Here is a 27,533-nt window from a genome sequence, read left to right as displayed (position 1 = left end):
CAAACTCACCCTATAAAACCTTTATTACCGACAAGTTTCTCCCATGAAGGAGGTAACAGCGAAACTATTTTAGTCAGGAACAAACTCACCCCATAACACCTCTTGACCTCCACTCTCAACTTCACTGAATGTTTAATCAACACTATTATTATTATCATTATTATTATTATTATTATTATTATTATTATTATTATTATTATTATCAGTAGTAGTAGTAGTAGTAGTAGTAGTCTCAGGTCAGAGATCCAAGCGAGCGGATGTTTAGTGAGCAGTGACCTGACGCTATAGCTGGCTAGTGTAGACATGACGCCTTGTCTTGCTGAGTCGTCTGGTTTTGTTAGTTCTCCTGTTCTGGAGGCCCTCGTTGCAAAGGTTTCAGGTGGAGGCTGAGTTCCATCGAAGGATCACGGAGGTACAGGCTGAATTTCGTGAGAGGATCTCAGACCTGCAGGCTGAGTTCTGTGAGAGGATATCTCAACAGCTGAGGAAGGGACGTGCCTCGCCATCACCTTACCTAGTAAGGCGATGAAGTAGCAGTGGTCGGTTGTGTGCAGGGGCGCTTAGAGGTTGAAAGTCCTCAAGGCGCCTCGCCTGGAGGCCCGCCACGTGGAGACGAGGAATCCCATCTATGCTGGAGGGAGTGACGGAGGAGGTGGACGTGGCGGGAAGAGACAAGGAGAAGAAGGAGGGGGCAGACATAGTCACCGTGCCCCAAGGTAGAGTGCTTGTACTTGGTGATAGACAGGTTAGGAACCTAGTGCATTTTGTGCAAGAGATAGGAAGCATAGGTCGAGGGTGTGTTTGCTGGAGACTGGGATAGGGAAGATAGCTGATAGGCTGGACACGTGCTTGGAAAATGATAGGATTAAGCCCATTGTTTTTCTCAATGCGGAAGGGAAGAGTGCTTGTACTTGGTGAAAGTCAGGTTAGGAACTTAGTGCGTTTTGTGCAAGAGATAGGAAACATAGGTCGAGGGTATGTTTGCCGAAAATTGGGATAGGGAAGGTAGCTGATAGGCTGGATACGTGCTTGGAAAATGATGGGACCGAGCCCATTGTTTTTCTCAACGCGGAAGAACCTTGGTGGGATCAGGAGTGAGGAGCTGTTCAAGAAGTATAGGCAGGTTTTGGGTAAGATTTGGGAGAAGGGAGGGATCCCTGTGATATGTGGTGTCATGCCAATGAGGGGAGTTGGTGCTGAGTCCAGGACTGTTACAGTGAATCGCAGACTCGTGAATCATTGTAAGAGTAATGGATGGACATTCCTCGAGAACTGGGACCTCCTCTGTGGTAGGGATACTTTGTATGCCAGGGATGGAGTGCATTTATCACGCCAGGGTGTTCGGGAAGATTCGAACGGGAGGTAACTGCACTCCAGTACTTTTTTGTTAGTTAGTAAGGAAGAAGGGGTTGTGAGAACGAAATGAAGGATAAATTAGTTAAATCTAGAAAGGTAACTAGCTGAGCGAAGGCGAGGAATAGCTAAAGTGTTTATTACACGAATTGTATAAGTATTTTGAATAAAATAGACTTGCTTAGAGGAATGGCGTGTGTAAAGAACCTTGATATCATTGCTTTAACAGAAACTTGGTTAGATATGTCAGGAAAAGCATTTAATACGGAGGTTAAGATAGATAGTTATATACTTTTCTTTAAAGACATGGGAAAAAAAAAGAGAGGAGGAGGCGTTGCGCTGTACGTTAGGAACACATTACAGTGTTATATTAACAGCAGCAAAACAGAGTCAATGTGGATAAATATTAAGGAAGGATACACAATCAGTAGTACTGGGATTAGTGTACAGGCCACCAAATAGTACAAAGGAAATTAACACCTCACTATGGGAGGAAATAAATAGATCAGGCAGGGTACAGTCACGTATGTGTGGTAGATTTTAATCTTAGGAATATCGACTGAGCCTGATGGTGGGTAACAGTGAATCAGAGTAATTTCTTAAGGTAATTCAAGATAATTAAAAAAATAAATAAATAATCTTAGAACCCACAAGGGGGAATAAGATTCTAGATTTTATTCTAACTAACAGGAAGGAAGCAGTCACGCAGGTAAAAGTTGGAAGACAGCTAGATAACAGCGACCATTGTGAAATTAGGTACAAATTAAAATGGGAGGAAACATTTACAAGCAGAAACACCTGACTTTCGGAGAGCAGATTTTGAGGGATTGAAAAGGTATCTCGAAGGAGTTGACTGGCAATGGATGGAGGGGGAGGTTGGGTCCAGGATGGAGTTGAGAGAAATAAGGCAGGGTGAGGGAGGTGAGGTGAGGTGTGAGGATGAAGGACAGGAGGAGGGGAGAAGTGTCCGGACGGGTCAGAGGAGTAATAGAGGGGGAAATGTGTGTGAGCATGTTTCAAGGTCAGGTCATGCTGAGATGGGCGAGGTGAGATTGAGGCGAGTAGATGGAGTGGAGAGGATGGAGGGGACCGAGATGAGAAGATCAGGGTAAGTAAATGTAGATTAGTTGTATAAATATTTTGATGATAAATTACATACAGGACAGCAAATATCCCTTATAGAGCAATAAGATCACAGAAGAATGTCCCTAAATTGATGTCTGTTAGGTTAAAAAAACTATATATATAAGAGATTAAAGGCAGGGGAAGAGGTTTTAAGACCACAATATAATAAATTAGAACAGTCAGGAGGTTAACGAGGAAAGCTAAAATCAATTATGAAATAAAGGTAGCCAGCCAGGAGAAGACGGACCTAAGGGATTTTATCAGGTATATAAGACGAAGAATAGAGAAATAATAGGTCCATTATAGGCAGCAGATGGAGAGCTGGTTAGTTCTGGGGAAGAGATTAGTAAAATTCTGAAAGAGTATTTTTTTAACTTTCTTTATCCAGGAAAACATGCAGAAAATGCCAAATAGTGAGCATATGTTTAGAACAGAAGAGTATGAGAAGCTGACAGATATAACTAAGGAGATAGTGGAACAGGAGATAGATAGGCTGAAAAAGTTCAAGACACCAGGACCAGATGAAATATATCCCAGAGTACTTAAGGAATTCAAAGAGGCTATTAGTGAACCGTTAGTTTCTGTTTTTAGAATATCACTTGAATCAGGTGAGGTACCGGTAGTGTGGGGGTAGGGGAATGTAATACCCATCTTTAAGAAAGGAGATGAAACTTTAACGTCTAATTACAAATCTGTCGGCTTAACTTCTGTTGTAGGTAAAATAGTGAAGTCAGTAATAGCGAAGAACTCTAGGGAGCATTTAGACAAACAACCTGATAAATCAGTCACAGCATGGCTTCACGAAGGGGAAGTCTTGACTGAGGAACTTGTTAAGTTTTTAAAATAAAGTTAACGAGGTGGTAGATAACAGTGATAGTAATGACATCCTATATCTGGAATTTAGTAAAGCGTTTGACAAGGTACCCCATCAGAGGCTCCTGAAAAAGGTTACGGTATACGGGATAGATGGTAAAGTGTTAGACTGGATTAAGTCGTGGCTAAGCGACAAGCGACAGAGTTGTAATAAACGGCTCTAAATCCGAGTGAGGTCAAGTAATTAATGGGATGCTACAACGACCAGTTTTAGGGCCATAATTGTTTTTTTAATATATATAATTGACTTGGAAAGTGAAATTAGTGATGTTAGTAAATTTGCGGATGGCACGAAGATATATTAATTAGGTCAGAATCGGATGCCATTTCCTTGCAGGCAGATTTGGGTAGGTTGAACGAATGGACAGACAGATTGCAAATGCAGTTTAATATCAACAAATACAAAGTTTTTAGCGCAGATAGACACACACAGTAGATACATAATAAACAACGAAGCTCTGGTAGGTTCAGGGTACAAAAGAGATTTAGGAGTTATAGTTAGCTCTAAACTACGTCTAAGAAAGCAATGCATAGGGGCCAGAAATAGGGCAAATAGAGCATTAGGATTAATTTTTAGGAGTGTTAAAAGTAGAAATCCCGAAGAAATATTAAAGTTATATTTGGCACTGGTAATACCTCATCTAGACTACGCTGTGCAGTTCTGGTCCCCATATTACAGGAAGGATATAAGTCTATTAGAACCAGTACAAAGGAGAATGACTAAAAGGATATAGGGGATGTGGGGTATTCCTTGCGAAGCGAGATTGAAGCTGTAAGATTTACATTCTTTAGAGAGACGTTGGTTAAGATAGGATCAGATAGAAATCTTTAGGTTAAGAGGAGACCTGATAAAAGTCTTTAAGTGATATAAGGGTTATAACAAGGGGAAAGTAAGCAAAATTCGTAGGATTAATAACCAGGATAGAACAAGAAATAACGGGTTCAAGCTTGAATAATTAAGTTTAGAAAAGAGATAGGAAGGAATTGGTTATCAAATGGTAGATGAATGGAACGGACTCAGTAATCAAGTTGTTAGTGGTGAGTCATCAGGGAGCTTTAAGAGAAGATTAGACAGATCTGTAGATGAGGATGATAGTTGGAAATATTTCACACAGGGACTGCCACGTGTAGGCCTGATGGCTTCTTGCAGCTTCCTTTATTTTTTTTTATGTTCTTATGTTCTTAGTAGTAGTAGTAGTAATAGTAGCAGTAGTAGTAGTAGTAGTAGAACTATCATTAAAATTATTATTGTTATTGTTTTTATTATTATTATTATTATTATTATTATTATTATTATTATTATTATTATTATTATCATTATTATTATTATTATTTATTATTATTATTATTATTATCATTATTATTATTATTATTGTTATCATTATGAATATTATTATCATCATCATTGACATTCCTTCATTTATTCATCTTTGTATCTAAATCTAGGATCTGTAAGTTGTCTGTACAAATCCGCATTCCATTATCCGTTCTGTAGAGCAGGCTTTTATTCAGACTTAACCAGTCCTATTATAGTGTGATAAATAATTTGGTATTATCTTGGTTTTAGTTCCGATTCCTTTCACATAAATCAGCCAATCAGCTGCTAAGTTCATATGGGGTACGGCAGAAATGTGTTCATATCGAAGAGATGCTAGGGTGGAGAGGGCGGAAGTTTCATTTATCAGAGCCAGACTCACGATGTAGGGGTAGAAGAGGAGATAGTTCAGGAGCACGGAGTAACAAGGTTCCACAGCTATCAGATTCTTGCTTAACCCTAAAACATGCGGGTAAATCAATTGCACAGTACAGTTGATTAACTTTAAAATAAAGAAAAAAATAATAATAACACAGGATTTCAGCCAGTAAGTAGCATTTTCTCTATCTTACCAATGTGTCGTTTTTTTTTTTTTTTTCCGGTAGGTGGGTCCCTTGTGCTAGGAACGCCCCAGTTTGTTCATTCGTTTAGTACTTGTTGCGCTAGGACAAAATATTTAAAACGTTTCATTCCGACACAGGCAAATCATTGATATGAATAAGTTCATTAGCATAAACCTATAATAAAAACTTAGGTAATTTATATCATTCAAACGTGATGCAACATGCATTCTCGTACATTACATAAGGTATATATATATATATATATATATATATATATATATATATATATATATATATATATATATATATATATATATATATATATATATATATATATATATCCAAAATGCGAGTTAGCATTAGAGCACAACCTTCTTGCTGTCTCATACAGAAAAGAAAAAAAAGAATACAGAAAACTCGTACAAAAATATAATGCCGAACACTGAAAAAAAAAAGACAAGATTACTCCAAAATTTAGAATATCAAAATGCCCTTTACTTATAAATTATAGCATAAGAACGGTTTCCTTAATCACTTTGTATGTTTATAAAATATATGTTGATATGAAATATAAATTCTTAAAAAAATAAATAAATAAATAATAATAATAATAATAAATAAATAAATAAATAAATAAAAATAAATAAATAAAGAATAAGTTTGTTGTCAAATCAACTATACAAATAATATAGCAATATTAGAAGATTGAATAATAATAAGTAATATTAGGAGATAGAGTAATAATACATGAAGAGTAAAATAGCCAAAAATATCTCCAATAACTTTGCTTCTTCTTCTTTCCCTCCTCTACTTCAACCAGATGGCACCACTGCTATCACATCTATTTCTAAAGCTGAACTCTTTGCTCAAACCTTTGCTAAAAACTCTACCTTGGACGATTCTGGGCTTGTTCCTCCCTCTCCTCCACCTTCTGACTACTTCATGCCTCGTATTAAAATTCTTCGTAATGATGTTTTCCATGCCCTCGCTGGCCTAAACCCTCAGAAGGCTTATGGACCTGATGGGGTCCCTCCTATTGTTCTCCGAAACTGTGCCTCCGTGCTTGCACCTTGCCTAGTCAAACTCTTTCAGCTCTGTCTGTCAACATCTACCTTTCCTTCTTGCTGGAAGTTTGCCTACATTCAACCTGTTCCTAAAAAGGGTGACCGCTCTAATCCCTCAAACTACCGTCCTATTGCTTTAATTTCCTGCTTATCTAAAGTTTTTGAATCTATCCTCAACAGGAAGATTCTTAAACATCTATCACTTCACAACCTTCTATCTGATCGCCAGTATGGGTTCCGTCAAGGCCGCTCTACTGGTGATCTTCTGGCTTTCCTTACTGAGTCTTGGTCATCCTCTTTTAGAGACTTTGGTGAAACTTTTGCTGTTGCCTTGGACATATCAAAAGCCTTTGATAGAGTCTGGCACAAAGCTTTGATTTCCAAACTACCCTCCTACGGTTTCTATCCTTCTCTCTGTAACTTCATCTCAAGTTTCCTTTCTGACCGTTCTATTGCTGCTGTGGTAGACGGTCACTGTTCTTCTCCTAAATCTATTAACAGTGGTGTTCCTCAGGGTTCTGTCCTGTCACCCACTCTCTTCTTATTATTCATTAATGATCTTCTAAACCAAACTTCTTGTCCTATCCACTCCTATGCTGATGATACCACCCTGCACTTTTCCACGTCTTTTCATAGACGTCCAACCCTTCAGGAGGTAAACATATCACGCAGGGAAGCCACAGAACGCCTGACTTCTGATCTTTCTAAAATTTCTGATTGGGGCAGAGCAAACTTGGTATTGTTCAATGCCTCAAAAACTCAATTCCTCCATCTATCAACTCGACACAATCTTCCAGACAACTATCCCCTCTTCTTCAATGACACTCAACTATCCCCCTCTTCTACACTGAACATCCTCGGTCTGTCCTTTACTTATAATCTGAACTGGAAACTTCACATCTCATCTCTAGCTAAAACAGCTTCCATGAAGTTAGGTGTTCTGAGACGTCTCCGCCAGTTTTTCTCACCCCTCAGCTGCTAACTCTGTACAAGGGCCTTATCCGTCCATGTATGGAGTATGCTTCACATGTCTGGGGGGGTTCCACTCATACTGCTCTTCTAGACAGGGTGGAATCAAAAGCTTTTCGTCTCATCAACTCCTCTCCTCTAACTGACTGTCTTCAGCCTCTCTCTCATCGCCGCAATGTTGCATCTCTAGCTGTCTTCTACCGCTATTTTCATGCTAACTGCTCTTCTGATCTTGCTAACTGCATGCCTCCCCTCCTTCTGCGGCCTCGCTGCACAAGACTTTCTTCTTTCTCTCACTCCTATTCTGTCCACCTCTCTAACGCAAGAGTTAACCAGTATTCTCAATCATTCATCCCTTTCTCTGGTAAACTCTGGAACTCCTTGCCTGCTTCTGTATTTCCACCTTCCTATGACTTGAATTCCTTCAAGAGGGAGGTTTCAAGACACTTATCCACCAATTTTTGACCACTGCTTTGACCCTTTTAGGGACTGGCATTTCAGTGGGCATTTTTTTTATTAGATTTTTGTTGCCCTTGGCCAGTATCCTTCCTACATAAAAAAAAAAAAAAAAAAAAAAAAAAAATGATACATGAAGATAGAGTACTGGTAAGTGATTACATGATAGAATAATGGTGGGTGATATTAGAAGACAGAATAATGGTAAGTGATATTAGAAGATGGAATAATAGTCGGTGATATTAGGAGGTGGATTAATAGTAACTGACTGAAAAAAAAAAAAAAAATCCATGAAATCACCTTACTCTACACAGAATCAGTAATATCACCGTTCTGTATTTTTTGTACAAATTTTGAAAAAAAGGAAATAATCTAGACAAAATGATGTGTCATATGTCTTGTAAACAATATATATATATATATATATATATATATATATATATATATATATATATATATATATATATATATATATATATATATATATATATATATATGCACACACACACACACACACACACACACACACACACACACACACATACACACACAGTGGAACCTCGGTTACCGAACGCCTCCCTTTTCAAACAAAAACGTTTTTCGAAAAAAAATAAATAAATAGATAAACTCATTATTGCTCTTGTTGTGGTACCATAATTCGGTTCTAGAAAAGAGTTACTTGATATCAAATAATAAAAGACTTAGCAAAAGCTGCCGTTTATTACTAAACTATAGGTTCTATAAATATTTACCTCGCTTTGTATATATTTGGAGGAGAGACAGACTATAAGACAGTAATTTAATCTTTGAATAAGTTAAATGTGATCCCGTTGAAAACCCTTGATGTAAAAACATATTTCAACGCTCAGGGGTTAACCCGAGACACCTGTGGCTCCATTAATGGATCAGAACGTCATCACTGCTGCACAACTGCATTTTTACAGTAGCTTTTCTCAACAGAGAGATCTCTAAGATCACCTTCATTTTATCGGTGAGTGTGTTGCTCCTTTCTGTATCCTACTCTAAGGCTTCTCTCAGTAAATCGGTGACAAAGAGAATACCTGCATGGTTTAAACCGTTTCTTCTGATGAGTTTTGTGTCACTAAGCTCATTCAATACATCCTTTCTGGATAAATAATTTGTGAGCTGGAGATTTGTGAAGTAGTCATTTTGGTTGTGGGAGCATCTCTCATAAGCCGCTAAGACAAGGTAGGCTTGTGTCTGGGTACAGATTAATCCATTTTACATTGATTCCTATGAGGAAAACAGTTTTGGTTTTTGAACGACATTCAAGAACGAATTAGGTTCTACAGCAGAGGTTCCACTGTCTATATATATATATATATATATATATATATATATATATATATATATATATATATATATATATATATATATATATATATATATATATATATATATATATATATATATATATATATATATATATATATATATATATATATATATATATATATTATGTAGGAAGGACACTGGCCAAGGGCAACAAGAATTCAATAAAAAAAAAAAATGCCCACTGAAATGCCAGTCCCATAAAAGGGTCGAAGGAGTGGACAAAAATTGATGAATAAGTGTCTTGAAACCTCCCTCTTGAAGGAATTCAAGTCATAGGAAGGTGGAAATACAGAAGCTGGCAGGGAGTTCCAGAGTTTACCAGAGAAAGGGATGAATGATTGAGAGTACTGGTCAACTCTTGCGTTAGAGAGGTGGACAGAATAGGGGTGAGAGAAAGAAGAAAGTCTTGTGCGGCGAGGCCGCGGGAGGAGGGGAGGCATGCAGTTAGCAAGATCAGAAGAGCAGTTAGCATGAAAATAGCGGTAGAAGACAGCTAGAGATGCAATATTGCGGCGGTGAGAGAGAGGCTGAAGACAGTTAGAGGAGAGGAGTTGATGAGACGAAAAGCTTTTGATTCCACCCTGTCCAGAAGAGCAGTATGAGTGGAACCCCCCCAGACATGTGAAGCATACTCCATACATGGACGGATAAGGCCCTTGTACAGAGTTAGCAGCTGGGGGGCTGAGATCTAACTCCAATAACTTTGCTTCTTCTTTCCCTCCTTTATTTCAACCAGATGGCACCACTGCTATCACATCTATCTCCAAAGCTGAGCTCTTCCCTCAAACTTTGGGTAAAAACTCTGCCTTGGACGATTCAGGGCTTATTCCTCCCTCTCCTCCACCGTTTGACTATTTCTGCTACCTATTAAAATTCTTCGCAATGATGTTTTCCATACCCTTGCTGGTCTAAACCCTTGGAAGGCTTATGGACCTGATGGGTTCCCTCCTATTGTTCTCCGAAACTGAGCGTCTGTGTTTGCACCTTGCCTAGTCAAACTCTTTCAATTCTATCAATAACTACCTTTCCTTCTTGCTGGAAGTTTGCCTACATTCAGCCTGTTCGTAATAAAGGGTGACCGTTCTAATTCCTCAAGCTACCGTCCAATTACTTTAATTTCCTGCCTATCTAAAGTTTTTGAATCTACCCTCAACAGGAAGATTCTTAAACATCTATCACTTCACAGCCATCTATCTGATCGCCAGTATGGTTTCCGTCAACGTCGCTCAACTGGTAATCTTTGGGCTTTCCTTAATGAGTCTTGGTCATCCTCTTTTAGAGATTTTGGTGAAACTTTTGCTATTGCTTTGGATATATCAAAAGCTTTTTGATAGAGTCTGGCACAAAGCTTTGATTTCCAAACTATCCTCCTACGGGTTCTATCCTTCTTTCTGTAACTTCACCTCAAGTTTCCTTTCTAACCATTCTATTGCTGCTGTGGTAGACGGTCACTGTTCTTTTCCTAAATCTATTAACAGTGGTATTCCTTAGGGTTCTGTCTTGTCACCCACTCTCTTTTTGTTATTAATCAATGAGCTTCTAAACCAAACTTCTTGTTCTATCCACTACTACGCTGACGATACCACCCTGCACTTTTCCACGTCTTTTCATAGACGTCCAGCACTTCAGGAAGTAATCATTTCACGCAGGAAAGCCACAGAACGCCTGACTTTTGATCTTTCCAAAATTTCTGATTGGGGCAGAGCAAACTTGGTATTGTTCAATGCCTCAAACAATGAATTCCTCCATCTTGATACAACCTTCCAGTTATCTATCCCCTCTTCTTCAAATGACACTCAACTGTCTCCCTCTTCTACACTGAATATCCTCAGTCTGTCCTATACTTATAATCTGAATTGAGAACTTCACTTCTCATCTATAGCTAAAACAGCTTCTATGAAGTTATGTGTTCTGAGACGTTTCCGCCAGTTTTTCTCACCTCCCAACTGCAAATTCTGTACAAGGGCTTCATCCGTCTATGTATGGAGTATGCTTCACATGTCTCGGTGGGTTCCACTCATACCGGTCTTCTAGACAGGGTGGAATCAAAAGCTTTTTGTCTCATCAACTCTTCTTTTCTAACTGATCTCCTCTAACTAATCTTCAGCCTCTCTCCCATCGCTGCAATGTTGCATCTTTAGCTGTCTTCTACCGCTATTTTCATGCTAACTGCTCTTCTGATCTTGCTAACTCTATGCCTCCCTTCCTCCCATTGGCTCGCTGCTCAAGACTTTCTTCTCTCTTTCACCCCTATTCTGTCCACCTCTCTAATGCAAGAGTTAACTAGTATTCTCAATCATTCATCCCTTTATCTGGTAAACTCTGGAACTCCCTGCCAGTTTCTGTATTTCCACCTTCCTATGACTTGAATTCCTTCAAGAGGGAGGTTTCAAGACACTTATCCTTCAATTTTTGACTACAGCTTTGGACCCTTTTATGGGACTGGCATCTCAGTGGGCTTTATTTTTTATTGGATTTTTGTTTTCCTTGCCCAGTGTCCCTTTTACATAAATAAATAAATAAATAAATAAATAAATAAATAAATATATAAATAAATAAATAAATAAAAATATATATATATATATATATATATATATATATATATATATATATATATATATATATATATATATATATATATATATATATATATATATATATATATATATATATATATATATATATATATATATATATATATATATATATATATATATATATATATATATATATATATATATATATATATATATATATATATATATATATATATATATATTATTTTACAGTGTTCTGGCAACCCCAGAATGTGGCACATATTCATCCTTATCGGTTACGATACTGTCTTTTATTTCAGCTGACTGTTTCATCTTTCATATACTGTTTCAATGTTTTATATTCCTTCATAAACTTCTTTTACTTTTATTTTCATGTTTATAGTTGTAGAAAATTTCACTTGGCTCCTACCTAGTTGTACTATCTCAAAATATTCACATCCAGGTGGAATTTCGGAATGCTGTGGCAGGCACCAACAGGTCAAGGTTTGAAGTACTTAGTTCAGGCGTTTTGCTGCTGAACAGGGGAGCAGTGGGCCTCTTTGTCTTGACTCCTGATGGGATAATGGATGAACTCATCAATACAGGTAAGCAGTAACTATTCGCTAGTATGGAGAATAACCCACAAAGGAGGTACATTATGGAAGGACATTACAGTAATATATGTGTCATCTCTGTCCGTTTCATTTCTTTTCTCAATAATACAAGAGAAGTACTATAGAATTTTTACACCAAAACATGAATTTGTGACTTCCTTCCTTTCTCTATCTGAAGAAATGACCAAAATATCCTAGTTTAGACTGTGTCCAACTTTTCTCTTCATAAGCTTATGGAGGATTTGTGGTCTTAAATATAATGTCCGACCTGTGAAACGTCATCTCATTTTTTTTTTTTTATGGATATGTTTATATGTAGATGAATAAAATAGATACTTGATCTAGCTATAGATAGCCTTATACGATAAGATTTTCAAAATGTGTGGCAAAGATTATGCATAAAAAAAAAGTAATAAACAAAAGATACAAATATTTATGTATGAGCTACACTAGGAATTCAACAATGGGTAAATATGCATAAATTAGAAGACACGATGAAGAAACAACTGAAGGCCAACGAATTAAAGGAGTACATGTGGAAATTAATGCAAAGAAGAAAGCCAACCGTTTGGCCAACATAAAGTAAAAAAAAGATATAACCACAAGTAACAGGGACTGGAAGAAAGCAACGATATATATATATATATATATATATATATATATATATATATATATATATATATATATATATATATATATATATATATATATATATATATATATATATATATATATATATATATATATATATATATATATTTTTTTTTTTTTTTTTTTTTTTTTTACGACCAGATCCAGCCCCTCTCACAGCTGCCACTACCTTGGATCAGCTTCTCCCTAGGTAACCTTCTTCATAGCCTAGTGCGAGTCGCCAATAAGACGAGTCCAGGCACCTGCTGGTCGCCAACCAGCAGGTCAAGCCTTACTAGGTCGACATGCTGTTTCACCCACCAACAGGGAAGGAAATATAAAGAACGTCAACTTATTCCACAATAATTCTGCCATAATTCTGGGCAGAAATATAAAGCGCATGAGATTCAAGTGATGGAAGGCTCAAGTACCGTTTATGGGCCAGCTCTCTATCATGTATAGCACGAAAACATGCTGTGTTGAATCAAGGTTTAGAAGGTTTAGGTCAAGAGAAAGAGCTAGGAATGTACGCTTTCATATCAGGCACTATCATCTCTGTTATGCGTTCAGCACGCAGAGACGGTTCTCTGACATCCCAAGGAAAATCAGCATAATATCTCCTCAGGTGCCCCAAATTAACAGACGTAAAACGCCAGAGGCACCTTCGTTTTGGGGGATCTAAGGAAGGATTGGAGCGAAAAGACAAGAAAAAAATACGAGATTGTCGTTGGAGGAGCCCAACAGAGAATAGCATAAGGAGAAGGATTAGAGGTTAGGAAAAGATCAAGAATGTTGGGTGTCTCCAAGATAGTCAGAAATAAGAGAAGAGTGTTAAACTAGTTTCTCTAGCTCGTGGAAGACATCAAAGTTAAAGGGTAGTTCACCAGGATGGTCAGTGAAGGGAAAGGAAAACCAAAGCTGGAGTTGAATATTTAAGTCTCCAAAAATGGAGATCTCTGCAAAAGGGAAGAGAAAATGTGCTCCACTTTGGAAGTTAAGCGGTCAAATAACGCTAATAAACTAGGAACAAAAAGAGTTAAAATAAAAATGTGTGTGTGTGTGTGTGTGTGTGTGTGCAGTAATAGTAATAACAATAATAATAGTAATAATCATAATAATCATAATAACAATATTAATAATAATAATAATAATAATAATAATAATAAAAATAATAATAATAATAATAGTAATAATAACCATTATTATTATTATTATGTTTGGTTTATTAATTTTACATTCTTACAACTGAAAAATCCATGTTACATATTGCATTACATACCTATACATACCACATTAACCCTAAGTATCTTACAATTTGATACTGTGACTGCCGGATGGTGCCGGTCAGCCTAGTTGACTAAGACTGGGATGAACAGGTCACCCCGTGTGTATTTCTATTTTCAGAGTTTGTTTCTCCTATCTAAGCAGCGAGTCACAGCTCCGGTACCTAATCACTGCAAAGAAGTCTGCCCAAAGACTTGTGACCTGGCCCGGGATTCGAACCCGTGACTTGCCAATTGTGAGTCGGGCAGACTCACTCACTGTGCCACTAGGCGGTGTGTGTGTGTGTGTGTGTGTGTGTGTGTGTGTGTGTGTGTGTGAGATTTCGGTGAGTGGATGAGTGGATATATATGTGGGTGGGTGGATGGGTAAATGTAAGTGGATGGGTGGATTGGTTGGTGGGCGCGCGCGTGTGTTGGGGAGCTGTGAATGGAGTGATTTCATTGAGTGGATGGGTGAATGGATTAGTGGGTGTGGTTGGTTAAGTGGGTAGACTTGTGTGAGTGGTAGGGTGTTGGTAATTGGGTGAATGGATGTGGGTGAATGGGTGTTGCCGTGGTGGATGAACGGAGCATATGAATCCATCCACACCAATGTAATATTGGTATGAATGGATTCATATGCTGCTTCACTAAATCTGTAGCCAAGACGTTTGAGCCTAGAGAGACTTTGGTGACCAAGGTATATGAAAATCAAGTCACCTGTGTGGCCCAAACATCCTGAGGCCTTTATGGAGTGAGTGAGGCCTCTTTGACCCGTGGGCCACTGGTCTTCAGGCTCTTATAACCTGAATATTTTCTGGCTTAGTATCAAATATCTGTGAAACACTGTCACAAAAGAAAAGTTCAAGTTAGAGGCATATACTATAAGATATAGATGCACGTGGCCTCAGCGCATTGAGTCTGTCGTGGATGATATCCCTTATCCCGGGACACGGGATCAGTGACATCTAGGAATCCGCAATTTATCGTCTACAGGTTTCCTTACATTCCCATTTAGTGACCAATCCAAATGAAGAATGAATAGCTGGGTGAGTTGTGCGCCAAATGCCGATGCCGGAGCAGATATCTGGGCTATGGATAGTGGAGAATCAATGACAACATAGGAATAAATAGGCAAAGGAAAAGAGGAAAAGAGGTTCTTTGAATGGGATAAAAAAAAAAAAATGTGAAGAGACAATGATATTTGATAAAATACATCAGGCAGGGCGTTATAGCAGACAATCCCCCGAAACTACTGCATCTGGTTTCATCTGGCACAACGATGTGAGTTCCATTATTGGTACGCTCACGATTTTTTTTTTTTCACTATCTGGCTGATAATTTATTCTTTTTTGTTATTTTTATTTTCAAACGTATTTATGTTTTTCAAACGTATTTACGTATTTACGTATTTACGTGTATCTCACCATGTCTTCTAAATTGGATCACATCTTCAACGAATTTTCTTTTAGCAAAAGTTATCAGTTGTAGCTGTCATGGCCTTTCACAAACTAATCCGATGAATAATTTTTCAAATTTTTCATTCTTTATAATCTAGATCAGTGGTAGTCAACCATTTAACACAATATAACAATTATTCAGGGACGAATATATCTTTTCATGTTTAAAATAGAGATCTAATACTTTTATTTTATATACTTTCAGTCTTAAAACCTGAGAAAATCGTGATTTTTTTTTTGTCTTTGCTACGAGGGTACATGAATTTCTAAAAAAATAAAAAAAAAAAATCGCAAAAGGGTGTATGAACTTGGAAAAGGCTGGGAACCACTGACCTAGATCACTTTCTGCAGCAACCTATTTATATCTTTGACTTTCTCGTATATAAACCCATTATTCTTTATTTTTTCTTTTCTCTTTTCACCCCCTTCACCTTACAATGTTAACTGATTGACCACTAAAACTAACTAATTTCTAAATAAAAAGAATACAGTAAAGATGTGCATATCAGTGAATAAATGAATACAATGCACATACACGGATATCAAGATGTGCGGTGTTGGAGTAATAAAAAATATCTCGTTTGCATATGTACAGGGCTGCCTGAGGGAGAATACTGGGACATAGTGAGTGGATGGAATGACAAATTGGTGGTACAAGCTGACGGCACAGCGTGGCTCACCATCAACAACACTGATGTCCCATTTGTGGCCTTCTGCGTGGACTGTGGTGAGTAACCCCCTAAAAAAAAGTCTTGTTACTACATGGCTTCTATTTTAAACTTATTTTTAATGAGAAGGACCAAAGGAAGTTCATAAGTGTGACTGTCACAACTATCCCCTTCAAAATACTTATTATGATGTTTATAATAAGATCCCTTGACAGGTTTATGTGAATAAACTTTTTGTATAAAGTTGAAAAGTAACAGCTTAAAAAAAATCATCAGTTTTTATTTTAATATTTGAAGAATATCAGATTGAGGGTGTCCCTTTCAAAAATACTGATTATGATGTTTACAGTAAGATCCCCTGAGAGATTCATGTGAATAAACTTTTTGTATAAAGTGGAAAAGGCAGCGAAAATAAAGAAAAAAATAATATAAAAATTAAGTTGATCAGTTTTTATTTTAATATTTGAAGAATCACTCACATACATGTCAGTGGCGATTAGAAGACAACTTGCCTTAAAATAGGACTGCTGGCTAGTCATTTGCCTTGCTTATGAGGATGCCTGGTAAGATCGAGGTTGGAACAATCCCGGGTAAAAAAAAGAAAAAAAAAGCGTTTTATTTTTATTTTTTGGTTGGGTGGGTTATTTCCTCATATTTATATATAATTCAATTTAAATAAGCAATTAAAAGTAATCTAGAGTGAAACAAAAGGTTTGATTTTTTTTTATCATGCACGCGTGCGAAGAGAGAGAGAGAGAGAGAAAAATAATAATGATAACAATGATAATAAAAAAGTCCACTGAGGTGCCGGTCCCTAAACATAATCGAAAGTAGTAGTGAGAAATTACCAGATAAGAGTCTTGAAACCTCCCTCTTGAAAGAGTTTGAATAATAGGAAGGAAAAAATACAGAAACAGACAGGGAGTTCCAAACTTTATCAGAGGGAGGGATGAATGTCAGAATAATGGTTAACTTTTGCATTAGAGAGGTGGATAGAATAGCGGTGAGAGAAAGAAGAAAGTCTTGTGCAGTGAAGCTGCGGGGGGAAAGAGGTATACAGTTAGCAAGATCAGTTGGCATAAAAATAACGGTACAACATAGCATGAGATGCAACATTGCGGCGATGAGAGACAGGCTGAAGACAGTCATTTAGAAAAGAGGAGTTGATAAGACGAAAAGTTTTTGATTCCACCCTGCTTAAAAGAGCATGAGTAGAATCCTCCCGTACATGTGAAGCACACTCCATACATGGATGGATAAGGCCCCTGTACAGAGTTAGCAGCTGGGGGGTGAGAAAAACTGGCGGAGATGACTCAGAATGTCTAACTTCACAAAAGTTGTTTTAGCTAGAGATGAGATGTGAAGTTTCCAGTTTAGCTTATAAGTAAAAGACAGACCGAGGATGTTCAGTGTAGAAGAGGGGGACAGTTGAGTGTAATTGAAGAAGAGGGGATAGTTGTCTGGAAGGTTGTGTTGCATTGATAGATGAAGTGAGTTTTGAAGCATTGAACGATACTAAGTTTGCTCTGCCCCAGTCAGAAATTTTAGAGAGATCAGAAGTCAGGCGTTCTGTGGCTTCCCTGAGCGAACTGTTTACTACCTGAAGGGTTGGACGTTTACGAAAAGACGTGGAAAAATGCAGGGTGGTATCATCAGCGTAGGAGTGAGATAGGACAAGAAGTTTGGTTTAGAAGGTCATTGATGAATAATGGGAAGAGAGTGAGTGACAGGACAGAACCCTGAGAAACACCACTGTTAATAGATTTAGGAGAAGAACAGTGACCGTCTACCACAGAAGCAATAGAACGGTCAAAAAAGGAAACTTGAGATGAAGTTACAGAAAGAAGGATAGAAGCCGTAGGAGGGTAATTTGGAAATCAAAGATTTGTGCCAGACTCAAAAGCTTTTGATATGTCTAAGGCAACAGCAAACGTTTCACTAAAATATCTAAAAGAGGATGACCAAGACTTAGAATGGAAAGCCAGAAAATCACCAGTTCAGCGGCCTTGACGGAAACCACACCGGCGATCAGATAGAAGATTGTGAAGTGATAGATGTTTAAGAATCTTCCTGTAGAAGATAGATTCAAAACTTTAGATAGCGAGGAAATTAAAGAAATTTAACGGTAGTTTGAGGGATTAGAACGGTCACCATTTTTAGGAACAGGTTGAATGTAGGGAAACTTCCAGCAACAAGGAAAGGTAGATGTTGACAGAGAGAGATGAAAGAGTTTGCAAGGACGGAGGTGTAGTTTATAAGAATAGGAGGGACCTCATCAAGTCCATAAACCTTCAGAGGATTTAGGCCAGCGAGGGCATGGAAAACATCACTGCGAAGAATTTTAATAGGTAGCATGAAGTAGGCAGAGCCATGAAACACCCAAGGTAAAGATTTTAGCAGAGGTTTGAGCGAAGAGTTAAGCTTTAAAAATAATGAGATGGTAGTGGTGCCATCAGATTGAAATAAAGTAGAGAAAGATGAAGAAGCAAAATTATTGCAGATGCTTTTGGCTAGGTACCAGAAGTCACAAGGGGAGTTAGATTTTAACTTTAATCTTTGACACTTGTTTCAGACACTTGTTTAGGTTATGCTGATACGAGTTACTCCGGATGGACAAAGCCTATGTTAACTTGTGCTATAGAAGAAATGAAAGGGTCAGGTTTGACTACTTATATATATATATATATATATATATATATATATATATATATATATATATATATATATATATATATATATATATATATATATATATATATATATATATAGACCTTATTTATTAAAATGGTATATAAATAATTTTTAATGTTATTTTTTTTAAACTCCCCCCCCCCAAAAAAAAACACTTAGGCTGTGTATAATAAATTTATATAATATAAATTTATATATATATATATATATATATATATATATATATATATATATATATATATATATATATATATATATATATATATATATATATATATATATATATATATATATATATATATATATATATATATATATATATATATATATATATATATATATATATATATATATATATATATATATATATATATATATATATATATATATATATATATATCTTTTGAGTGTTTTTTTTTGGGGGGTTTCTTTGTATTTTTTCTTTTTTCTTTTTAATATCAACCCTGGGCAAAGATGCCCTTTACTTGACAAAATTTGTACTACAAGTAGATGTTTACACAGGGTAAGTATATTGTAGCAAGTTACTTGCACTTGACTTGAATCTCTACTTGTCTCGTGTAAACTAGCCTTTTAGCAGGGATAGGCGCGCTGGGAGCCGGTTTAGTTCCGCTTGTTAGCGGAGGTTATGGGAAGTAATACCACAGACGCTAATCCGCAACTTAGCAATCTCTTTGTCGCAAAGAGGAGGCAGTAGACACATACCGAAACGATCATTACTCCCGGTGAAGTCTGAAGTACTAGATCAGAGGATGCTGTGAACAGTCACAGCTTGCCCTCTAAAGACAACTCTCTTCACTGGCACAAAACTACATGCACCTAATTACACACATACCCTTCACTCAAAATTATAAATTATATAAAGCAACTCCTACACTATCCTCGGAGTCCCTCCTCTGGGGAGGAGACAATAAGTGTCCCCAGGTCGGAGTGCTCTTCACATATCCCAAGTGCCTTGACACTTCATTCTTCATTAACTTCTGCAACATTCGCGGCCTTAGATCTATTTTTCAATCTGTAGAACACTACCTCTACTCTACTGAACCTCATGTTCTTTTCCTCACTGAGGCAACTGACTGTCTGTTCCCTCTTACTTTCTTTATCCTCATTTTCAGTCCAAAGTTTGATGCTGCGTCTATGTACTCAATGACAACCTGCACTCATGTTCACGCTCTTGAATATTCCGAGTTTTCCACCATCTGGCTACAATTACAGTCATTCTCAAAATAAATTCATCTGTGCTGTTTACCTCTCACCTAACTCCTTTTTGACTACTTAACTTTCAAAGTGAGCACATTCTGATTGTCTTCCCCTTTTGCAGAAATCTCCATTCTTGGGAATTTCAATGTTCACCAACAATTTTGGTTTTTCTCTCACATCACTGACCATCCTGATGAACTAACCTTTAACTTTGCTATCCTTCACGGCCTAGAGCAACTGGTGCAACACCCTATTTGTATTCCTGACCGTCTTGGAGATACGCCCAACATTCTTGACCTTTGACCCTTTGAAGAGGGGATTTTTGAGACACTTATCCTATAATATTTGATTACCGCTCTTGGCTCTGTTTGGGAACCGGCACCTCAGTGGGCCTTTTTTAATTGCACTTTTATTGTCCTTGGCCACTGTCCCTCCTACTTAAGAAAAATTAAAAGAAAAAAAAGACGCAAATCCGCAAATGAAATGGAACCACCGCTCTTGCGGATTTGCGAACTAATTAGTGGAACTGCTCACAACTAACTGTGTATGTGTAATACGTATTCTATTGTACACTGATAAAATAATTTAGAGATCGACACAAACACATTGAAATGAATCGCTATAATCGTCAGCAAATCGCTCTATAATAGGAGCGCTTCTCCCTATGGGGTGCACAGACACTCTCCCTGGGGTCGGGCGAGCACAGGACGGGAGGGGAAAAAAAAATAACTGAAAACTACACACTAACTGGCTGTTAGTACAAAGGACATGCAGCTGTTATGCTTAGCCAAGGGCTACCTATCTATCTGTCTATCTATCTATTTATCTATCTGATTCTATCCATCTATCTGATTCTATCTATCTATCTATCTATGGTGGCAGAGTTGGGGAGGAGGTTGAGAGGGTGGCGCAGGTGGAAGGGAGGTGCCAACTGCATTTAACCAGCTTTAGGGGGGCCCCAACTTGAAAAACGTTGAGAACCCCTGCTCTAGAGCCTGGAGTTGTCATGGGTTGCCATCAGACTGAATAATCTTGCAGTTGTGACTAATCTTCATATTAAACCCTCATTATATCGAATCCCGTTAAACCGAATTTCGCATTTATGTAACATAATATGGCCTATCGACCATCTATCTGATTTATCGAACAAAGGTCGGTAAATGAAGCGGAACGATCGGTCATCTACGATGGCAGTGGGGTAATGACTGGGGATGGGAGGGAAGGATAGTTCGGGTGGTGGTAGTGGTGGTGGTGAGTGCACACCATATCCACACACACGTCACACATATTCACATTGCCTCTACCTCAGTCTAGTAGCAGTAGTTGAAGTGGAGGGTAATTGCACTCGTATGTATGTATGTATGCATAGTATGTACTTTTACATTTTTTTTTTTTTAATGTATTCTTGTTGCTGGAATATAGTAAAGCACATTTTTCCATAAGATTTGTTATTTTATCCATACAAAATAAAGTTTATGCTATATAATTTATATCCAATGCATGAGTTCCTAGAATTCATATTATTTTAGGTTCATTTTTGCATACCGAACTTCCCTCTAATATACAAAATAAAGTTTGATGCGGGAAGAGGGAATCCGACCATTTTTATTTTATTTTATTTTTTTCGAATTTTCGCCTTTATCGTAAGTGGTTTCCCCCAGATTAGATCAATATACTGAGGGTTTACTGTATATAAACAAGCTGTATCTTCGAAGCCATGAAAAGAGGTAACATTTTATTATTCTCATTGTATTACACAGGGCCTGAGAAGTTTTCCACAACTGAAGCCAGCACTTTGAAGACCACTCCTCTCTACTCCACCTCAGAAGAGATGATTTCTGAGACTTCAACTTCCACGAATGAAAGACCTACAGATTACTCCACCTTAGCCACAGAAACTACAGAATACTCCACTGCATCTGATACAGCCACAAATGAAACCGTCACAGGCGATTACACTTCCTATGGGCCTTCATCTTACTATTCTACGTCATATGAGCCTTCCTCAGACTATCCCAGTTCATATAAATCCAGCACAGATTATTCCACTACCCCAGACCATTCTACTTCTTATGAACCTTCCACACTCTATTCTACTTCATATGAACCTTCCTCGGACTATTCTTTTTCATACGAACCTTCCTCGGACTATTCTTCATATGAACCTTCCTCGGACTATTCTTCTTCATATGAACCTTCCTCGGACTATTCTTCTTCATATGAACGTTCCTCGGACTATTCTTCTTCATATGAACCTTCCTCGGACTATTCTTCTTCATACGAACCTTCCTCGGACTATTCTTCTTCATATGAACCTTCCTCGGACTATTCTTCTTCATATGAACCTTCCTCGGACTATTCTTCTTCATACGAACCTTCCTCGGACTATTCTTCTTCATACGAACCTTCCTCGGACTATTCTTCTTCATATGAACCTTCCTCGGACTATTCTTCTTCGTATGAGCCTTCCTCGGACTATTCTTCGTCAAATAAGCCCTCTACAGACTATCCTAGTTCATACAAAACCACTACAAATTCTTTCTCCTCCTATAGACCGTCCACTGTTTCTTCTACTTCTTACGAACCTTCCACAGACCATTCCATTTCTCAGCAACCTTCCACAAACTATTCTACTTCCTATGCAACTACCACACACTTTTTCCCCACAACTACAGAATCCCCTTATAAATCAACTGTGATCTTCATGAAAAAGAAAGTATATGACAGCCAGTACGTGTTTTTAAGAGGTGGACTCAATGAGGAAGACCATCCAGGTAAGAAAGAGAAGGAAGAATATATATATATATATATATATATATATATATATATATATATATATATATATATATATATATATATATATATATATATATATATATATATATATATATATATATATATATATATATATATATATATATATATATATATATATATATATATATATATATATATATATATATATATATATATATATATATATATATATATATATATATATATATATATATATATATATATATATATATATATATATATATATATATATATATATATATATATATATATATATATATATATATATATATATATATATATATATATATATATATATATATATATATATATATATATATATATATATATATATATATATATATATATATGCAGTAGTTTTTTTTGTCCTCCCCCTTCCTCTTTTGAACACCATATTGGAAGTGCTATAATTTGAAACACTAAAGTTATCAAGAACATGACACAGATAAATTGCCACTTGCCACTTCAGGGAGGTGTAGCAATCAAATTTTTTTTTAAATCTCTTTGCTCGTAGTGTGTGGCAAGCGAGCCCTCGTTCCGTTCATGTAGCCCCCTTTCTTCGCCTTTGTTATGTGACTTTCCCCTCCCCCCACTGAGATTCGCCCGGGTAGAGTGCATGCCTCAGTCATTGTTCGGTTTCTGAGGGTTGAGGACGTGTGAGTTTAGGCAGTGTGAGACGTGGAGAATTTGCGTGCTTACATTCATTAGATTCATATGATACTATTTGACTAATATAGCAATAAACCCCTCTTGATGTTAGGTTAGAGATAGGTGTCTCCAAGAGCCTGCATGCGATTGTAGTACCTCGTAAGTAAAAGAGATACCTTCCACAACGACTCCTCGGCTGTATTAGTCTACTATTTGGCGTGTAAGTGGCCAGTAGACCCTCTCTATTCTGCTTGGGGCAGCTTGTTTGTGTATACGTTTTTGTGTCGCTAAATGCTATTAGGCTCCAATGTTGTTTAAGGTAACTGGGGACTTAGAGGACACCTGAGTCTCTGCAGTGCGGTGGCGTCTCTTTCCTTCTCCGAGCCCAGTCAGTCCTGGGTGGTCGTGGTTCATCTTCTGAGAAGACACATAGTGTTGCATGGCAGGAGAGACAATATTCTACGGATGTGGGTGGATATTGTCTTGTAGGTTGAGAGGACGATAGTCCATAGAATATTATAATCCTTATTATATGTGTTTGTTGCTTCTTTTAGCTGTGCCTCCTAGAACGTGGCTATCGATTCTTTCTCAGCTGTTAAGAGTGGTTTTGCTGTCGAAATATTCCCTGGCCTATTCGTGGATGAAACAGGCTGACGACCTCATTTGTGTAACTCATCCCAAGAACCCAGAAGGACCCTGTGGAGGTGAATGTGAGCTCCAAACTACACTACGCAGGAGGCAGGGTAGAGAGGCTGACCCAGGTAGTGGCAGGCGTAAAGGGAAGCAGAACCTGGTGTTATGACCGTCTGTTAACAGGGTGCCAGGGACCAAAAGAACCTTGTAACCCATAACTGGGCCCTGCACTAAATTACTTAGGTGGTAGCTTAGGGAGGCTTGCCACGACAAAGGCCACCGTGAGAGAGGCGGTATAACAGAAATTGGCGACCTCCCCAGGATTGCTGGAAGCTTCTTAGCTACATGGGAGAGACAGTTGTTTATTATTTGTTTCGGTATATTTTGTGTTCCTGCATTTAGCTCATGCCATGGAGGGACTGGCTGGCAGCAGGAGTGGCTAGCGACCTTAATCCCCTACCTCTGCTGGAAGTGACAGTAGATCCGACACGAATTGGTGTGAGGACACGTAGTCCCACAAACAACGTCCACGGACGTGTTAGCCGTGGCCACAGTGTTGGGGGATTTTCCTAGGCAGAAGGCATGTCTAAAGAAATTTAAGTTGGAAATGAGGAGAATGGAGTTGAAGGAGGCTAGAAAAGCTAAGAAATTGGAAGCTGAGGAAGGAGAGTTCAGAGGGCTTGAATTGGTAGCTGAGGAAAGGATTATAAAGGCTGAGGAGGCTAGGAAAGCCAGGAGGCTTAAGCCGGGGAGAAGGCTGAGAAGGAGGAGGAAATGAGGTTGATTGAGGCCGAGGAGGCAAAGAGAGGGAAGAGGCTGAGAAGACTCAAATAGAGATATAATTTACCTCGTGGTTTCACGACAGGAGTGAGGGAAGATACAGTAGAAAGTGAAATAGTGAGGAGTTTGAAGTTCATTCCAGAGTCTAATGAGAAGAAGGAAACAGAATGATTTGGGAGATTTGAGAAAATAGCCGAATTTGATTGGCCTCAGGAGAGATGGGTTGGTCTGGTGTCTAATATTTTGAAGAGCAAAGCCTTCGAAGGTTATGATAGGATGCCAGTAAAGGATATGGATACTTAAGAGAAGTTTAAGGCTGACATCCTGAGAGCCTACAAGCTGCGGCTGGAGGCTTATAGGCTACAATTTCATGGAGGGAAGAACTTCAGTGTGCTCGCTATTTGAAGGAGACGTTTAAGAAATGGATTACTAGTGAGCAGTCCACCTCCTACCGTAAATTAAAGGACCTCATAATAATGGAGCAGTTCGTTAATATGGCCGAGAAGGAGCTGGTATTGCTGCTCCGCGAGAAAAGGTTTTAAAAGCCAGAAGGAGGCAGCTACGTGTTGGTGCACCGGTCTGGGACATCTGGCAGGGCCAAGGAGAATTTGTCTGGATGCGTGGCAGGTTCGTCAAGAAGTCTACACTTTAATTGTGGCATCAGTAATGGGTCTGGGCGAATCAGCCCCGTAGGTAACAAGTCTCCACTGAGCCCACAACGGAGACAGACTGGGAGCATGCAACACAGCACTCCCAGGTAAAGCACCCCAGCCGATGTGTCACTATTGTAAAAATATTGGACACTTTAAATTTAACTGTCCAAAATTAATAAGGGCCACGGCTTCCAAGAAGCCCCAGAAGTCGGTGGCTCTGATTGTATCCCAGGGCCGGGACAAGCAGTGTGGTAGGATCTGGCCAGTATTTGTTTGTGAGGGTTTTAAGGCGGGAAGTAATGCCCCCTCATCTGCTGATACCTCACCGTCCCTCTTGAGTTCTAGTTTGCACTAGTATCGTCCATTTTTGTGTCAGGGCATTGTTAAAATTGATGGTGTTGAATACTGTCACTGTTTTGAGAGATACAGCCGGACAGCAGTCACTGTGCAGGGAATGTGACTGGGAGGCGAGTTGCCTCCTGACAAGCCTGTGTGGTGCCAGGAAATTAGCATCATAGAAAGCGTAGCTACGGTGGAGATAAGGCTTGTGTGTCCGCTAGTGACATAAGAACATAAGAACATAAGAAATAAGGGAAGCTGCAAGAAGCGACCAGGCTTACACGTGGCAGTCCCTGTATGAAATATACCTATCTATTTCCATCTATTATCCCCATCCATAAACTTGTCTAATCTTCTCTTAAAGCTCTCTAGTGTCCTAGCACTAACAGCATGATTACTGAGTCTGTTCCACTCATCTACCACTCTATTTGAGAACCAGTTTTTTCCTATCTCCTTCCTAAACCTAAATTTTTCAAGCTTGAACCTGTTATTTCTTGTTCTACCCTGGTTGCTGATCCTAAGAATTTTGCTTACATCCCTCTTGTTATAACCCTTATACCACTTAAAAGACTTCTATCAGGTCCCCTCTTAACCTACGTCTCTCTAAAGAATGTAAATTTAAATTTAACAGCTTCAATCTCGCCTCGTAAGGAATACTCCTCATCCCCTGTATCCTTTTAGTCATTCTCCTCTGTATTGATTCTAATAGATCTATATATTTCCTGTAATGTGGGGACCAGAACTGCACAGCGTAGTCTAGATGAGGTCTGACCAGCGCCAAGTAATGTGACAACAGAGGCGCGAGTGTCACTAGCGGAGGACCTGCTAGTGTCGGGCATTGATTTCCTTTTGGGGAATGACTTGGCAGAGGAGAGAGTTTTGATTACAGCCCCCTCCGAGGAAAACATCCCAAATGTGGAGGCTGCTGGTGTTCGTAAATATGTTTCTGTTATCTATCACCCTTAGGCGAAGCGAGCTCCCCAGCGTTGGGTACTCGTGGGTTCTGTGAATCCTGGGACAGACTGCTACAAGGCAGGGTCGACCACAAGAGTACTGTTGAGTTTGGCTTGTTTGTTTGCTGACTTGCCTTACCCTGCGAACCCTCTCGGAGGTGATACTCAGGCAGAGTTGTCACCTGGAGTTGAGGCTGTGGGCATGGGTACTCAGTCTGCACACCAGTCTTTTGTGTTTGGTGTGCTGAGGGCGGAGACACTTCTGATTCTGCTGGGGAGGTGGGACTTTCCTTCCCTGCGGAGTGTATCGAAGGCAGGGAGCAAGCCACTCCCACCAAGCCACTTAGAGCAAACACCCACCAGACACGGTGGGTGTTTGCTCACTTAGTGAGCCAGCTGACAGCTGCTGTTACAGCTGTTAGTGTACCCACAGAGGCTTCAGCCCCTCAAGCTTCTGACTTCTGATCTTACTAAAATTTCTGATTGTGGCAGAGCAAACTTGATATTGTTCAATGCCTCAAAAACTCAATTCCTCCATCTATCAACTCGACACAAC

General features: G+C 38.4%; 2 protein-coding genes across 2 annotated transcripts in view; both read left to right on the top strand.

Annotated features, from left to right (window-relative positions):
• LOC135090459 (alpha-amylase 4N-like) overlaps window positions 1-1,366 on the top strand; it is a 48,272-nt gene extending 46,906 nt beyond the window's left edge. Inside the window, exons 8-10 of the mRNA XM_063987197.1 lie at window positions 380-517; window positions 583-716; window positions 1,093-1,366. Coding sequence (XP_063843267.1) covers window positions 380-517; window positions 583-716; window positions 1,093-1,366 — 546 coding nt within the window. The remainder of the gene's footprint in view (window positions 1-379; window positions 518-582; window positions 717-1,092) is intronic.
• An 874-nt stretch (window positions 1,367-2,240) lies between these two features.
• LOC135090458 (uncharacterized) lies at window positions 2,241-24,825 on the top strand. The gene is made up of 9 exons (XM_063987196.1): window positions 2,241-2,399; window positions 2,867-3,051; window positions 3,689-3,698; window positions 12,075-12,216; window positions 16,173-16,304; window positions 21,915-22,928; window positions 23,939-24,086; window positions 24,302-24,380; window positions 24,655-24,825. The coding sequence occupies exons 1-9, from the start codon at window positions 2,241-2,243 to the stop codon at window positions 24,823-24,825; spliced, it is 2,040 nt and encodes a 679-aa protein (XP_063843266.1).
• Window positions 24,826-27,533: the final 2,708 nt, after the last annotated feature.

This window comes from Scylla paramamosain, chromosome 35 (genome assembly GCF_035594125.1).
Source record: "Scylla paramamosain isolate STU-SP2022 chromosome 35, ASM3559412v1, whole genome shotgun sequence".
In the NCBI taxonomy this organism is placed as follows: Eukaryota; Metazoa; Arthropoda; class Malacostraca; order Decapoda; family Portunidae; genus Scylla; species Scylla paramamosain.
This window is presented reverse-complemented; position numbering and strand designations above follow the sequence as displayed.

Excerpts from the sequence above, each read along its gene's own strand:
- LOC135090458 (XM_063987196.1), top strand. The coding sequence starts at position 2,241 with ATGGAGTTGAGAGAAATAAGGCAGGGTGAGGGAGGTGAGGTGAGGTGT. Across the intron at positions 12,217-16,172 it reads GGATGAACTCATCAATACAG|GGCTGCCTGAGGGAGAATAC; the intron begins GTAAGCAGTAAC and ends GCATATGTACAG. Across the intron at positions 22,929-23,938 it reads CAATGAGGAAGACCATCCAG|GTAACTGGGGACTTAGAGGA; the intron begins GTAAGAAAGAGA and ends ATGTTGTTTAAG.